Source organism: Bombus vosnesenskii, unplaced genomic scaffold (assembly GCF_011952255.1).
Source record: "Bombus vosnesenskii isolate JDL3184/JDL3185 unplaced genomic scaffold, Bvos_JDL3184-5_v1.1 scf7180000015309, whole genome shotgun sequence".
Lineage (NCBI taxonomy): Eukaryota > Metazoa > Arthropoda > Insecta > Hymenoptera > Apidae > Bombus > Bombus vosnesenskii.
The window spans coordinates 8729-25117 of NW_022883931.1; the positions used below are offsets into that span (position 1 = coordinate 8729).

Below are 16389 nucleotides of genomic sequence, written 5' to 3' on the forward strand. Positions count from 1 at the left end.
TTCTGTGAATGTTTGCCATTTGGTGGTTTTATTGTATAGCTTCTCTGTGCTGCTGTAAAGTATTGGTTTGTTTCTGTATGTAATTATTATGGGCGTATGGTCGGAGCTAAGCTCGAGGCTGGGTGCTATGTTTAGTTTATTTGCGTTTAATCCCTTTGTAACTGCAAAGTCTAGCAGGTCAGGTCTGCTCAGGTCTATCGGCCAGTATGTCGGTCTTCCTGTGGATAATATATTGAGGTTATAATTTCTGATGTATTTTTCCAAGGTTCTGCCTCGAGGTGTGGTGATTCTTGATCCCCATAGTGTGTGCTTTGAGTTATAGTCTCCCGCTGCAATATACTTGTCACCTAAGTGTCGGAAGTAGTCTTCCCACATTTGCATTGTGATTTTGTGTCGCGGCGGTACGTATAATGCTGACAACTGCAGTTGGTTGCTGTTAGTCTGTACGGTAACGGCGGTTGCTTGTAAATATTCCTTACTGACCTGGCTGTGTAGGTGATGTTTAATGTCGTTTTTTATTACTACTGCTGTCCCTACGTGTGCTTTCCCTGAGGGATGCTTGGTTTCGTATATGGTGTAGTGCGGTATTTTTATACAGCTGTTTATTGTGAGGTGTGTTTCTGAAACGAGTAGTATATCGATGTTATTGCTATACAGGAATGCTTTAGTTTCTAGGGCCCTTTGTTTGTAGGGCGTTAGAGTTCCAGGCTGCTATTTTAAGCGTGTCTATTTTTATTTCTTGCTCATCATATTAGTAAGTAATTGTAACAAGACTGTTATCTGCTGTGTTTGCTGTCTGAGGAGTTCGTTTTGTTCGCTTATCATTTTTCTGAGTATTTAGGCGTTTTTTATGGAATGTTTTATTAGCTCTTTGATTTCTGTATCGTCGTTGCTGTGGTTGTTCTGTTCTTGATTGTCTAAGGGTGACGACTGGTTGACTACTTGCGAGTAGCTTCGGTTTCTAACGGTGTTGGTGTTACTGTTGTTATTGTTCATTACATGCTGTGTATTTGGTGTTGACATAGATTCTGTGTTGTCCTGTTGCGTGTGGAAATTGTTATGTGTCCTGTTTCGAATCGGCGGGAAAAGTTTGCTTTGTAGTTGTTTTCTGACTACGCAGCCTTTGTAGTTGGCTGGGTGATTTCCACCGCAATTGTGACATTTTACGTCGTTTGTTTGTCCCGTGTGTGGGCAGTTCACTGTTAGGTGCTTTCCTGCTCATTTGACACACTCCGGGTTTCTGTTGCAGTAGTTTTTTGTGTGTCCGTATTATTGACATCGCATGCATTGTGGTATGTCTTTTTTATCTGGGTGGCTCGACTGTGATTATTGTGTTTAAGTTTTTTTAATTTCAAATATTTCTTTGTTGTTACTTTTCGGGTCTAGCTCTATTAGGAATAGCGGTAGTTGTTGCTTAGTGTCAAATGTGGTTATATTGTTGATCGTTCTTACCTGGTGTCCAATCTTGGCCAATTCCTCGCATATTTTGTTTGTATTTGTTTTAGGGTGCAGACCTCTGATTACTGCTTTGTAGCTTCTGTCGGATTTGGGTTGGTAAGTGTGATACCCAGCGTTTTTTTCCTTTAGCGCTTTAGTTACTATTCTGTAGGTTTCTGCGGTATTGGTTTGTGCCTTTACCTGGTCCAGTTTGAGCTGTTTGATAATGTAGTTTTCTTTTCCTGCTGTGCTGTTTAGCAGGTCAATGAGGGGGTCTATTATTGTTGCGTCTATGTAGATTGGCGGTGGCTTAGGCGTGTGTGTTCTTGGCTTTTCTGTAGGGTCTGTGTCCATCTCTTCTGTCAGTGAGCTGAAGGAGTTTTGTGTGGGAATTTCCTGTAGCCATTGCTGTCTTTCTGTTTCTGTGGTCCTCCTATCGTTTGTGTTTGAGTTTATTTTTCTTTTTTTGCTGGGAGTTACAGTGTTCCAGCTTTCGTTATGTTGTGGTAGATCCTTGTTGGTATTGCTCTTTACGTCGTCTTCTTGTATTATTTCCATTTCTATTTCCTTTGTATTTGAGCAGTCCTGTACTTCACTTATTGTTTTGATTGGGCACTGTTGGTCTACTGCCCTATTTATAGTGTATGTTTCTCCTTTATTTAATATTCTTATCGTTGGAACTTTTTCCATCCTTGGTTGGTTCACTTGCACTATGTCAGAAGCACTATATTTTACGTCCGCCTAGCTCGACTGCTCGGGCAGAACTGTTTTAGAAGAGTGCTCAAAATTCAGCATTATTGGAAATGGCTTTACCTGCTTTGCTTGCCCACTAATGAGATTTTCCATTTCTGACATCGTTATGGCGACCTTTTCGTTGTTGTGTTTTCCGCCATTGTTCAAGGTTTGTTCCTTAGAATGCCTTTTTTCTGTTCTGATGGTTGTTTGGTGATACTCGAGTAGGACAGATTCTTTTCCTTTACATCTGGTGTGCTATTGGGTCGGTATGTGTCATATGGTATATATTTGTCGGGTTAGCGCTAGGAGTAGGGTTATGGGCGTCAAATGAATCTTCACGGGGATTAACCATTGATACGATACAACACAGGTATAGTTTATTACAATAATGGAGCTGTTACAGTCTTGACAATTAATCACGACGATTAGGCACTCGCGACGCTAGTGACGATAGTCTCAGAGGAAAACTATATGGGGTGTTCTAAGGGCACGAGATCATCGGATTTGTCGAGGATAGCCTTCGTTCAGAAAGTAAGGGAAATTGACGTTGCTGCTAATTGGTCAATCTCCATATCGGTGGTTAGAAAAAGATGCTAGCCGCCCGCGAGGAAAAGTTGCCGTAGTTGAAAGTAGTGGAAGACGCTGTTCGTTGAAAACAAAATAGGTCTCCCCTATCTTCTCGTAGTTGGGATAAAGACTGTTTGTCTGTTTGAAGGACTTTAGTTAACTAAATCTTAAGATTTATAACGGGCCCTCAGGCTAGCTGAACATGTACTGCGGAGACGCATCGACATCTGGCAATCATCTTACTCGAAGAATAGGGTCTGCGTGGGGCGAGCCACGGGACAAATATTTCACAAGTATTTCTTTTAAGGAGAGCTATAGAGTTACTCCATACCTTTGTTAGACAAAGCGTTCATCCCTTGACCGCGGCCACGTTTGGCGACTGACTGTCGCTTCGCGCCCAAGCTCATTATCACAAATCTCGAACAATTAGAATCGGATTGAATAACTACAATTGTTTAATTATTTCGTTTTCCTTTATCGTAAATAATGTTCGTGATGGTATATAAATAATGTTTAAAAAAGTAGGTGATAAATGCACCTATGTATGAATGTGCATTAGATAATATAAAACAATGTATTTGAAAGCATACATATATACCTCGATTAGTTATTTATATTTTCGAATAGGAAGAAGCTTGCTATGATCTTTCGATATTGCGTTTGATAATGTAATTGTAATGTATCATGTGGACGTAATATTAATTTAGTTATCGTTCTTATTGTTCGAGTTTCGTATTTACATTCGATATATTACGAAATATACTTAAATTACTTGAAAATATAAAATTGTAAGAAAACCTAGTTAAACTAGTTGAACCTAGGATTAAGTGTAATTGTGAATATCGTTGATGTTAATTTTTAAATCAACGATATCTGAGCTGTTGCAACCACCTTCGCAGATGCGTCTCCTCCTAACGAGGACAAACGTGAGGCGTTAGAAGCTCCCGGAAAGATTACGAAATTTTCCAGCTCGGAACTTCTGCAACGATATCGTTTTTAAATTATTTTTTAGATACACAACATGTAGTCGGCTATTGAACGAGACAGAAAGCAAAAATCCTAGAGAAACCAATGATTATCGTAGCTAACAGATGCCCTAAGACTTCTATTCAGAAGGAGCCTTCTTTCACGCTTTGCCAACAAAGATTTCACATATTTTCTTGCATGTTTTAAAACGTAACATATGTACATATAAATATTGAAATTTTGTTAAGAAAATTTTTTGTTATTATGTTATTATTAATGCTAGTCAATTTTTTTCAAAATCATTTTAGTATAAACGAAGCTACTTTTAGTTAAAAAAATAAATTTTTAGACAAATTAAATACTTAAATACAATGATTAAACTTATTTTAATTTATGTCTGTAATTTATGCCTCTGCGATAGCTAAATGTGTATTAGCTTCCATAGGCATTAGGCCGCTTATAGAAAATAAAATAAATCTAAAAATTGTCAGCGACTTATTGAAACCTTCGTGATTATCTCGTTATCTCGTTCGGGTATTGATCTGCACGGTATTCGGATAGTCCATGTTATAATAAGAATTTCATAAATGCATCTTTTTTCATAAATTGATCCAGTAATTGATCCAGTGATTATTGCTAAGTTCAAGTGTTAAAATTTTAGAGTTGTCAACACGCGCTGGCTTCTTGAAGATAAAATATCCGTTGCAGTGGCATTGGTATTACTTTATGTAAAGATCACAAGAGATGATAAACGTGATAAATCAATTTCTGTAGATTTTTTGATTATATTTTGAAGGTAATAGAGCAAAAGATTTAAAAATAGTTGACAAACTTTGCAAAAAAGCAGATATTTCTAACATCATTCTTTACTTTTAAAATGTTCAGAACTGTCGAAACAAGCATAAATTTAATGCAACAAGCAAATAAAAAGTATGTTATTTATTTTGAAATTGTCGTGCACATAAGATTTTCTCTCCTGCAAGAAAAAGTAAAAAGTATGGCATACTTGCATTCAAAGATTTAATAGCTTTGATACAATGTTAAATTCCCATGTTAATAACATGTAATTAGGAAGATAAACGATTTACAATGTTGACAAACTCTATTTTCCAGGCAAATATGTGTTTTAAAATTAAGATTTATGACACGGACATCGAAGATAGTGAACACCTATGAAGATTCGTTAAGGATCAACGTGTAGAAATCACTTTATGGATGCAGAAAATCTGGCTTCGTATAACCTATTGGGATCTGGCGGCTACATTCTCGATATCGCCAAACGTGTCATGAACTATTAACACAGTCGTGCAATTCATCATATAATAGCGTCATATAGCCATAAGTTGACGCACCAATTCTCATAGACACCTCTACACGTGTCGCTTTTTGCTCATTCTGCGATACAAGCAAATCTTTTTTATCGAGGCAAGTGGAATTTCCGTGGAAAGATTATCTCGAAGTACGTTGTATGTTATTCGTCATCAAACAAAATACATTACAGTTACAATTATGATATAACACATAATTTTCTTAAATCGTTAGATTACAGTTTTCTGAAAATAAATAAGATAGGGTTAGAAATCGGTGCTGTAAGTTTTGCAAATATACTGATATCCAAGTAAAATTTAACTTTGCTGCCGTTTAAAGTTTTTGTTTATAAAAGTGAAAAATTTCCATTCTTACTTTTAAGGATATATGGACTAGTTTTTAAAGTTTGTAACAGAATTCAAGAAGAGTAACGCACTTAGGAACATGAATAAATTGGTAGTTTCAGAACGATTCTGATGCAATTTTAATTGTAACACAAAATTCTAACGAAGCGATAGAAAACGTGGTTTTTCCGTAAAAGCTGCTAAGAGCAATTAAAAAGTAAGCAATCAAAATTCCTGTCTGTATTATGAACTGATATATCAAAATAGATATTAAATTAATTAAGCCAATTGAATTAAAACTTCAGACAACTGACGCAAGAGTGCCTGCGTAAGTGCAGAATGTATACGGTATATTGTTAGATCAATTGATGATTCTACTTAATGCTTTACTTTACGACTTTACTGTATCACTTCCGCCTATTATGTGGCTGTACAGTCGCGAACAGGTCTGCTTGTGTTCTGTTCACGAGTTGTTCGCCAGCTCCAGTGTAGACACAATGCTATTTTTGTGCATGATCAGTATGCAGGCAGCTCGCTGTCTGTTCTAGTCAAAGTAGACGTAGCATTGCTAAGGCTATGCAAGTATAAATTATTAAAAATTATAATATCGTACAATTCATCTACTTATACGCGTTGTTGGGTTAATCCCTTGACGACGTAATAAAATGACGAAGAATTCAGGACGAACGACTTCAATTTGCTGTACTTGTACTATACCGATCAAAATTTATTGTATTTCTCGTAGTGGGTAGAAAAAATTTATACTTGGAACATTTTATAAGGAATGAATGTTAGTTGTATTGCGAATGATGATATTCAAGTGTGACATTTATTTCTTACGAATCTGAAGGTCTCTATTACTAAAAGTGACTATTTATGTATACAAATTTCACATCAAGTATTATATCTGAGGTATCCGTGTTGTCCGTGATAATTGAGCTGCTGGCTGTAGATGTCGCTGATGGGGTACTGCTGATTTTCTTCCGTTTTTGATGCGTAGAAGAAAAATCGGACTCCGGTCGCCGGGATTTGAACCCGGGTCACGAACATTCGTAAGGTAAGGCGCTAACCACTGCGCTGCCGTCGTCCGACAGAAGTTAGTGTCGAGTGGCGATATTTGTTGTCGAGTGCTGCCACACATCAAAGTATACATCGAAAACACTTTCTTCTCAAATCGCTGGAGCGATTGTAATTAAACTGCGAGTACTTTATCGATGGTGTTAAATAAATAGAGCGAATAGTTATCTTATTAGTTTTCGTTTTACATTGTTATTTTTATGAATATCGAGAATTAATATGGAACAAAAGCGCGGGTAAACGGCGGGAGTAACTATGACCCTCTTAAGGCCTGTAAACAGCATGCCTCTGTTAAATGGTTGTGCTATGGGTCCCTAGGTGTGTGATAGTTGCTCAAGGACAGGGGAGACTTCGGTCTCGTCTGCTCAAGTCGCACTCCTACCTCCCCGTGGTACCGCCGGTAACATGTACGCTGGCGTAGGCGTGGGGAATGGTCCTCCGGACGCGGCGTCCATGGCTAAACGGAGTGCGGCGACGAAGGACCGGAAGACTATATGAAAGTAAATGAATAAAGAATCGGCTTGCCAATCTAACGGTTATACCGCTTTTCGATCCCGGAAGCGCTGTGGCGGATTTATTCGCTTCGGAGGGGACCATGGGTAATGACTTGGCAAGGCCCCCGAATTTGATTCCTAAGATCATAGCGCCTTTAATGGGAGACAAGATTGCTTGTCCGGTCTGCGAGAAAAGGCAAGTTCACCTTTTCTTCATGACGCTATCAGACCTGGATAGGCACCTTGGTCAACACCGCACGGATGCTCGCATCCAGTGGGGATGTTTATATCGCGAAAGGAGTTTCTCAAAGCTCCATAGGGTAAAGTGCCACATTCCAAAGTGTAGTGGCACTAGTCAAAGAAAAGAAGGAGCGTATAAATGCGAAGCTTGCCCCATGAGCTTCGGGACTCAGAGAGGATTATCCACCCACGAGCGGCATGCGCACCCTGCCGTAAGAAACGCGAAAAGAAGGGGAACGAACCCCCAAACACAAGAAAATGGACTGTAGAGGAGGCAACTCTCCTGAAGGAATTCGATCAAATCTATAAGGACTTCAAATACCCTAATATCGGGATAAGCAAAATCCTCTCTAGCAGGACAGTAGAACAAATAAAGAACAAGAGAAAGAAACTAAAGATAGCTAGTGAGGATACCAGCCCTCAGGAGGTTGCCGAGGTGACAGAGGAAGAGTGCGATCCTGTTAACTCAGGCAATGCGCAGACGTGCGAGGAGCCTGAAATTAGCGGGGAAATATTTAATGAGGAGTCTACCCGTCAGTGGAGACTCCAACGAGAAAAAGAAGTAGAGAAACTAACTGATGTACCCCCGCCGTTAAAGGTGGTTAACGCTCTATATAAAGGAGGTTACACATCTCTATATGGAGCAATAGAGAAAGAGAAAGGCAGGAATGATGAAAGAAATAAAACGGTAAAGCCCCAAAATAAGGGAAATAAAAAGAATAATAATTATATAGAAACAAAAAGCAAAGATACTCCTACGCACGTTGCCAGTGGTTGTTTAAAGAATGTCCTAAGAAGTTAGCCAACGTTGTTGTTAACAACGATCGTGCATTCCTGGAACCAAACAGTCAACCAGCAAAAGCAATACAAGTGAAGAGGCTCTATGAGGATCTGTGGGGTCGGGCAGGACCATTCAATTCCCCAATCCCAAGAAATAGCGCCTCTGAGCTGATAATAAGTGAATTGTTTCCGTCGACACCGCTGAGGATGTGAGTGAGAAACTTAACAAGATGAGGAAGAAGGCTGCGGTAGGACCAGATGGATTTTAAAAAGAGCACTTAATGATATCTGGCCTGCCCGCAATATTGACAAAAATTTGTTAATATTCTGTTCTATAGTTCTTATTTTCGTCCGTATGAAAGGAAAATAGGACTAAGTTAATACCAAATAAACCTAGCAGCCAGGTCGGGAATTGGAGACCTATAACAACAAGCCCCATTCTCGACCGAATTTTCTCTTCCATCTCAATGTGGATAAATTGAAAAAAAAAACAAAAGCACGGGTAAACGGCGGGAGTAACTATGACTCTCCTAAGGGGTTAGGTTAGGGTTAGGCTAAGGGTGGAGAGCACGAGGCGGATATGAGTTTTCAGGACGTAGGACCACGTCCTGGCGCCAACCCCAACCTAACCCCAACCTAACCCCGATGAATCTGACGTTCCCCTATAGTCGGGTGGTGGCTGGTCGGCGACTCTGGCACCCGCCAGTTTGCCGATCCGGTGCGGAGAATTTCGGAGAAGTTGGTAGGCCCATATCTGCCAAGACCACTCACCTCACCTTCTCCCCGTCACCCTGCGCCGGCCTTCACCGGGGTAGTGTGCGAAAGAGTGAGTGGCGCCAGGATGGAAACTTTCGTGGACGACTTGCCGACAAACACTTATATACAATGACGGAGTTAGATAATAAAAAGAAACACGTTTACGATGCAGGTGAGAGAGATTCCTGCACGACGCAGTTATGGGTAGACAAGTGGGCCCCACTGCGTCGTCATCTCACGACCATGGCCGTTCGGGGACCGCTAGGCCCCCGGAATGGAGGTTGCGGAGGAATCTCAAAGAAGAATGACAAGGGGTTCGCGTAAAACTGCAGACAGGTCGGAGAGTGTGCTTTTCGCTCCGGCCATGGTAGCTGATGCCATGTCATCCATGGCAGGAGGATTGTGGGCGAGAACCAAGTCCGACGACGAAGAATCGGTAGCTTCGTTCGCGCCGCGCTCATCAGTGACTTCGACGGCGTCCAGGGGAAAGAAGAGGAGGATCATAATCACAGCCCCGGACGTGTCCAAGGAACTAGCATTCCAAACAAGGACGAGCTCGGCCGCGGACGTCAGCGCCGGGCTAACTATGCACGTCTCTGAAATCATGCGGGTTGCGACATCATCGTCCAACCTCAAGGGGGCGTACATAAAAGCCCTCAAGGACGCGGCGAGCTACCTCACCGCCGCGTGGAAGAACGAATCGCCGAGGAGGACAGGACCAGCGCGCGGCAGCGAGACCGGAGCCACGAGGCTCGTGGAGGCAACAAGGCTGTCAGCTCTGGAGGAGGAAAACGCAGCCCTTCGCCAGGAACTGTCTAGAAGGGCTGCTTGCGCTCACGAGTGCCCGCGGTGCAGTGGCCCGGCATCCGAGTCCGGCCGTCCTCCGCGGGAGGGTAAGAGCGACAGGGTACGCATAGAAGCCCTAGAGAGGATAGTCAAAGAGATGGGATCCTCCATAATAAGGACTATCGAGGAGCGATTCGCAGGCCGACGACAACGCATCCCCGAAGCCGGCCGGTGCACGGGCCGCTCCGCCACTCGCCGTGTCATCCAAACAGCGTCGCTCCCGAGGGAGCAGGAGGGTGGTGACTGGAGAGTGGCAGAAGCAAAGAAGAAAAGGATGAAGAAGAAGCAGAAGATGACAGCCGCGGCTGGAGGAGAGACGGCGAGGAAAGGGGCGACTGTGGCTCCACCGATGAGAGGAGGTCAGCAGCAACCCCAGTCAAGGGCGACAGGCGCGCCGACGCAGCGCCGCCGCAATGAACAAAGGACCGTCGCAGGCACCCAAGACGGCCACGCTCCCTCCCGCACAGTGAACATCCGCGGTGACTCTAACGCTGAACGAGGGAGCAAGGATATCGTACGCCGACGTGCTCGAGGCAGCCAGAGCGAAGGTCCGCTCTCGGAGCTCGGTGTGGAGATCGTCGAAATAAAGAAGGCAATGACGGGCGCCATCATTATCAGGGTCCCTGGAGACAGGGACTGGGGAAAGGCGGAACTTCGAGTGACCGGGATAGATATTTCGGTCAAGAAGGAGGAACTGCGGCAAGCACTGGCCTCGGCGGCAGAATGTGGCTGCGCGGAGGTGCATGTCGGAGAGATCGGCGCCGCCAGAGGCGGCCTCGGGTCGGCGTGGATCATGTGCCCGGTGGCGGGAGTCCGAAAACTAGCCCAGGCAGGGAAAATAGCCCTGGGCTGGACAACCGCGAGAATCAGACCCATCCTGGAGCGACCCCTGCAGTGCTTCAGGTGCCTGGAGCTGGAGCACGTACGCGCAACATGCGTGTCCAGCGAGGATCGAGGGCACCTGTGTTACAGGTGCGGCGGAAGCGGACATCGCGCCAGAGGCTGTCCCGCCTCCGCTCCCAAGTGCCCCCTGTGCGAGTCGCTCGGGGCGCCCGCCAAGCACAGGATGATCGGAGCGGCCTGCCCCCGCCCCCCCGAAAGTCAAGAGGAGGAGACCCATCCGCGTGCCAACTGCGGAAAGGACCCCAGGGAGTACCGCCAAAGCAGCAGCGGCAGATCGTCGGGAGAAGGCCATGGAGGTGACCGAGTAGTTCAAGCGCCTCCTTCAATGCATTCTCGGCAGGTCGAGAAGGGCGCAAGATCTGCTCTTCTAGACCATCCGGGAGAGCGAGGTCGCCCTTGCGGCGATGGCCAGCCGTATCGCGTTCCCGACGCTCCAAACTGGGTCGGGGACCTGGATGGAACCGCGGCCATAACGTGGACGCCAGCCTTGGGTGCCGCCGGCGTCCTGCTCGACCGTGGCAGCGGCTTCGTCGCGGTCGAGTGGGCTGGAGTAGCGGTGGTAGCGGTCTACGTTTCCCCCAACATTGGCCTGGCTGAGTTCGAGGACTTCCTGGACCGGGTCGACGAGTGCGTCGGAAGATGCCTTCCCCGCCAGGTGCTCGTCCTCGGAGACTTCGACACCCACTCGACGCAATGGGGCAATCCCAGAACCAACTCTCGGGGAAGGATACTCACCGATTGGGCAGCGGGCCTCGTGCTCCTACTGGCAAACAGGGGCTCTGCGAGCACCTGCGTGGCGTGGAGAGGATCCTCCGTAGTCGACGTCAGGTGGACTACCCCGGAGCTATTCAGGCGGATCCACGACTGGAGAGTGGCCGCGGGGGTGGAAACCCTATCCGACCACCTCTACATACTGATAGAGATGGCCCCCGAGGTCACACAGGCCGACAAAGCCCGACGAGTAGGCGGAAGATCTCCGAAGATACATGAGCGCGGCGTGCGACGCCTCGATGCCGCGCTCCGTTCCGGGTGGTAGATGCGACCGCGGAGTGTAGTGGTGGAATCCGGAGATCGCGGAGATGCGAGCGACCTGCGTTCGAGCCCGCAGAAGATTCTTGAAGGCTCGTCTTCGTAGGCTGACACGCGACGAAGAGAAGATCTCCAGCTGCTACGAGGCGTACAGAGAGTCGAGACGCACTCTCCAGCGTGAGATCAATATCGCGAAAACTCAGTCCTGGACGGAGCTGATCGAAGCAGTCGATTCCGATCCGTGGGGGCGGCCTTACAAAATAGCGACGAAGAAGTTGCGATCTTCGGCCCCCCCGCTGACCGCAAACATGGATCCGGTGTTGCTGGCCAACGTGATCGGGACTCTGTTCCCACCGGAAGAAAGGAATGTGAGGCAATCAGTGCCATCCTCCTCCTCCTACGACGAGGCGGTGACGACGACGACGACGACGGAGTGGAACGAAGAGTTGCGAGTTACCGAAGTGGGGCACTTCGAAGCGACAAAGAGGATGTCATCCCAGGCCGAGTTTGGGCGGAGTCGATCGACACCATGGCTCCCCGCCTACGACATCTCTTTACCAGATGCTTAAAGGAGATCGTCTACCCCCGGACATGGCGGACAGTGACATTGGTCTTATTGCGGAGAGAACTCTGATGAACTCTGGCCTTCTGGACGAGGTGGACAAGCTATTTGTGAGGATAATTGCCACCCGTCTGCAGGCCCATATGTCGAGTGCCTGGATGGTACGATAGCCAGTATGGCTTTCGACGAGGCCGCTCGACGGTGGACGCAGTGAAACGAGTGAGGTCCATGGCGGAGGCCAGTGTTTCCCCTAGAAGGTGTGGGGTTGGCAGTCTCCTTGGATGTCACGAATGGTTTCAACGCCATAACCTTGGACGGGATAGTGGAGGCTCTGGAACACTTTGACGTGCCGTCGTATCTCGTTCATGTCATTCGGGCGTATCTGAGCAACAGATGGGTAGCGTACATCGGCAAGAATGGTGAAGAGAGGAGGTCGGTCAAGCGTGGTGTTCCACAGGGTTCAGTGTTGGGACCTATCCTGTGGATCACGGCCTATGACTCGGTCCTTCGATGTCCCGTTTCCCTGGGCACAGACATGGTGTGCTACGCCGACGATACCTTGGTCCAGGCCGGGGACGTTGGTGGAACGAGGCTCTGAGCCTCACCGAGGCCGCCGTGGCATATGCAGTACGCGCCATCTAGAGACTCGGCTTGAGCGTGTCGCCAGCCAAGTCCGAGGCCTTGTGGTTGTTCGATCACCACCGTAGAGGAACCCCTCCTCCTGGACTGTTTCGTAATCGTAATCGTCAGCATATTGACGTAATCGTCAACAAGTAAGACTTTCATCTTGAATTTTAAAGAATTTTTAAGCAAATCGTCGCATCATTATTAAAGAAATTATCATATCATTCTTGAAGAAATCAATCAAATGTTTTTTTGTTTTATATTAGTTTATTGAATTATGCATGAACATAATAATAGAAATATAACAAAATGGATCATACCCAATTCAATAAAATAATATAAAACAGAAGTTGTTGTTCATATATTATCACCTTAAAAAACTAAAGAAACTTTTCGGACAACCTAATAATTCCTCTGCAATTTGTACACACAGTTCTGCCCGAGCAGCCGAGCTAAACGGGCGTGTGAAACCGTGCTTCAGTGAAAGTGCGGCAAGTGGGGAAAAGTAAGAGAAGAACGACAACACCCAACGCCAAATGGTGGAAAATCCAAAATGCAACAACAAATACCGCCAATAAAAATAACAAGCAAAGGCAAAACATATTTCATAAACAAAGTTACAAATATAACAAATCCAAGTCAGTCACTAAACGAAGAACAGGAGTGCTCAGCTATGAATGAAATAGAAATGGAAACATTACAAAATAATGACGAGAATAAAATCAACAACGAAGTAACCCACCAGGATGAAAGATGGAAGGTCGCAATTTACAACAAAAAACGTAAAATAACACCAAAAACAAACATTAGGAAAGCTATAGAAGCAGAAAAGTAACAACTGCTACAAGAAATCACTCTCCGAAACTCCTTCAGCGCACTGCCAGAAGAGAATAAAACACACTCAGCCGAAAAACCAATAACCCACATCGCCAAACCACCATCAACTTACATAGAAGCCCAAATAATAGACCCCCTCATTGAACTACTGAACAACACGGCAGGAAAAGAAAATTACAGTATAAAAGAATTAAAACTAGACCAGGTAAAAGTACAAACTAACACCCCAGAAACTTTTAGAAAAGTGACAAAAGCACGAAAAGAAAAAACGCCGGATATCACATTTACCAGCTCAAAACTGATAAAAGTTACAAAGCAGTAATCAGAGGATTACACCCAAAAACAAATACAAACAACATATGCGAGGAACTAGCCAAAATCGGACACCAGGTAAGAGCAATAAACAACATAACGAGATATGATACTAAACAACCATTACCGCTATTTCTAATAGAACTCGAACCTAAAAATAATAACAAAGAAATGTTTGAAATTAAAAAAGTTCTAAGCACAATAGTAACAGTGGAGCCACCTAGACATAAAAAAGACATACCGCAATGCATACGGTGCCAGCAATATGGACACACAAAAATTTACTGCAACAGAAATTCGGTGTGTGTCAAAAGTACCTAACAATAAACTGTCCATACATAGGAAAAATAAATGAAGTAAAATGCTACAACTGCAATGGAAACCACCCAGCCAGTTACAAAGGCTGTGTAGTTAGAAAACAACTGCAATGTAAACTGTCTCCGCCGCTTCGAAACAGAACACACAATAACATTCACGCGCAACAGGATAGCACAGAAACTGAGACAACACCAAATCTACAGCACGTAATGAACAATAACGACAGTAACATCAACACCGTTGGTAGCCGAAGCTACGCGCAAGTAGTCAATCAATCGCCACCCTTAGACAACCAAAATCAGAATAATAACAGCAACGACACTACACAAATCAAGGAACTGCTCAAACAATCCATCAAAAACATCGAAATGCGAACAAAAATGATAAGCGAACAAAACGCAGTTCTCAGACAGCAAACGCAACAAATAACAGTCATGTTACAACTTCTTACAAACATGCTAAGCAAAAAATAAAAACGGGCACGCTGAAAATAGCAGCCTGGAACTCAAACGGTCTACAACAATGGGCCCCAGAAATTAAAACATTCCTATATAACAACAATATAGACATATTACTTGTTTCAGAAACACACTTCACTCCAAAAAACTACATGAAAATACCTTACTACACCATATATGATACCGAACACCCCTCAGGTAATAATAAGAAACGATATCAAACATCACTTACACATCCAATTTAGAAAGGAATATACCCAAGCAACCACCGGTACAGTACAAATTAGCAGCAACCACTCCCACTTGCCAGCAATATATGTACCATCACGACACAAAATTACATCACAAATGTGGGAAGAGTACTTCCAACACTTAGATGACAAGTATATCGCAGCGGGAGACTACAATGTAAAGCACACGCTATGGGGATCAAGAATTACTACATCTCGAGGTAGAACCCTGAAAAAATACACTAGAAACAAGAACCTCAATATATTACCCACAGGAAGACAAACAGACTGGCCGACAGACCCCAGCAAAATATCTGACCTACTCGAGTTTGCAGTTACAAAGGAACTAAACGCAAATAAACTAAAAATAACACCCAGCCTCGAGTTTAGCTCCGATCATACACCCATAATAATTGCATACAGAAACAAGTCAATACTTTATAGCAATCCAGAGACACTATGCAACAAAACCTCCAAATGGCAAACTTTTAAAGAAATAATCGAGAGCAAAACCAACTGCAGCATCCAATTGAAAACACCCGAACACATCGAACAGGCAGTAACATCATTGACAGAAACTATCCAAGAAGCAGCATGGGCAACCACTATACCTGATCCAACCACCAGACAAATAAAAATAATTCCACCCGACATACTTGAAAACATTAAAGAAAAAAGAAAAGCGAAAGCAAAATTGCAAAAACATAGAACACTAGAAAACAAAAAAACACCTAAACAAACTTGCAAAGGAAATAAAAAACAAAATAAAAGAGCACAACAATAACGAATTCACAAAATTCATAGAGACACTCTCTGCACACGAGAACTCCAACTGCTCCCTATGGAAAGCCACGAAGAAAATAAAGAACCCAACCGAACTAGTCCCAGCGATCAGAAAAGCAGACAATACATGGGCAAGAAGCAACGAAGAGCAAGCTGAAGAATTTTCCAACCACCTTTACAACACATTTACACCACATAATATCAACAACAGCAGCCCCAAATGCCATACGGATGAGGATGCGCAAACCACTAGTACCTCAACTGACAAACACTACATCATACCTAAAACAATAGCACAAGAAATTAGAAACATAATCGAGAAAACAAAACATAATAAAGCACCAGGAATCGACCTAATCAGTGGTAAAATCTTGAAAAACCTTCCGCCAAAAGCGATAAGACTAATGACAATAATATTCATTGCAATACTACGAATCCAATACTTTCGTAAACTATGGAAACTAGCCAGATTATAATGTTACGTAAACCAGGCAAAGACCCACATCAAACCGCATCTTACAGACCAATATCACTACTTCCTGTGTTTTCCAAAATACTAGAGAAAATAATATACGACCGCATAAAACCAATAATAGAGAAGTAACCAACGGTCAAAGAGGAAATTAACAGATACGCAGGAAAATACAAAGAAAGAATAGGAACATACCCAAACCGGCTAGCTGTGGAAACGGTCAACACCCCAAACATGGATAGAAGACTGAAAAGGAAACACCCAGCAAACCTCACAAAGGACACAACCTAACAAACACGAAGATGGTATCC

General features: G+C 44.1%; 2 protein-coding genes across 2 annotated transcripts; one reads left to right on the forward strand and one right to left on the reverse strand.

The window, feature by feature from the left end:
• Window positions 1–837: 837 nt before the first annotated feature.
• On the reverse strand, window positions 838–6889 carry LOC117241126 (probable serine/threonine-protein kinase mkcB). The gene is made up of 4 exons (XM_033507101.1): window positions 6830–6889; window positions 2251–2427; window positions 1453–2178; window positions 838–1038 (listed from the first exon to the last, which is right to left on the reverse strand). The coding sequence occupies exons 1-4, from the start codon at window positions 6887–6889 to the stop codon at window positions 838–840; spliced, it is 1164 nt and encodes a 387-aa protein (XP_033362992.1).
• A 2089-nt stretch (window positions 6890–8978) lies between these two features.
• LOC117241127 lies at window positions 8979–11489 on the forward strand. Its single transcript, XM_033507102.1, has one exon. It carries the CDS (start codon window positions 8979–8981, stop codon window positions 11487–11489), a length of 2511 nt encoding a protein of 836 aa, XP_033362993.1.
• Window positions 11490–16389: the final 4900 nt, after the last annotated feature.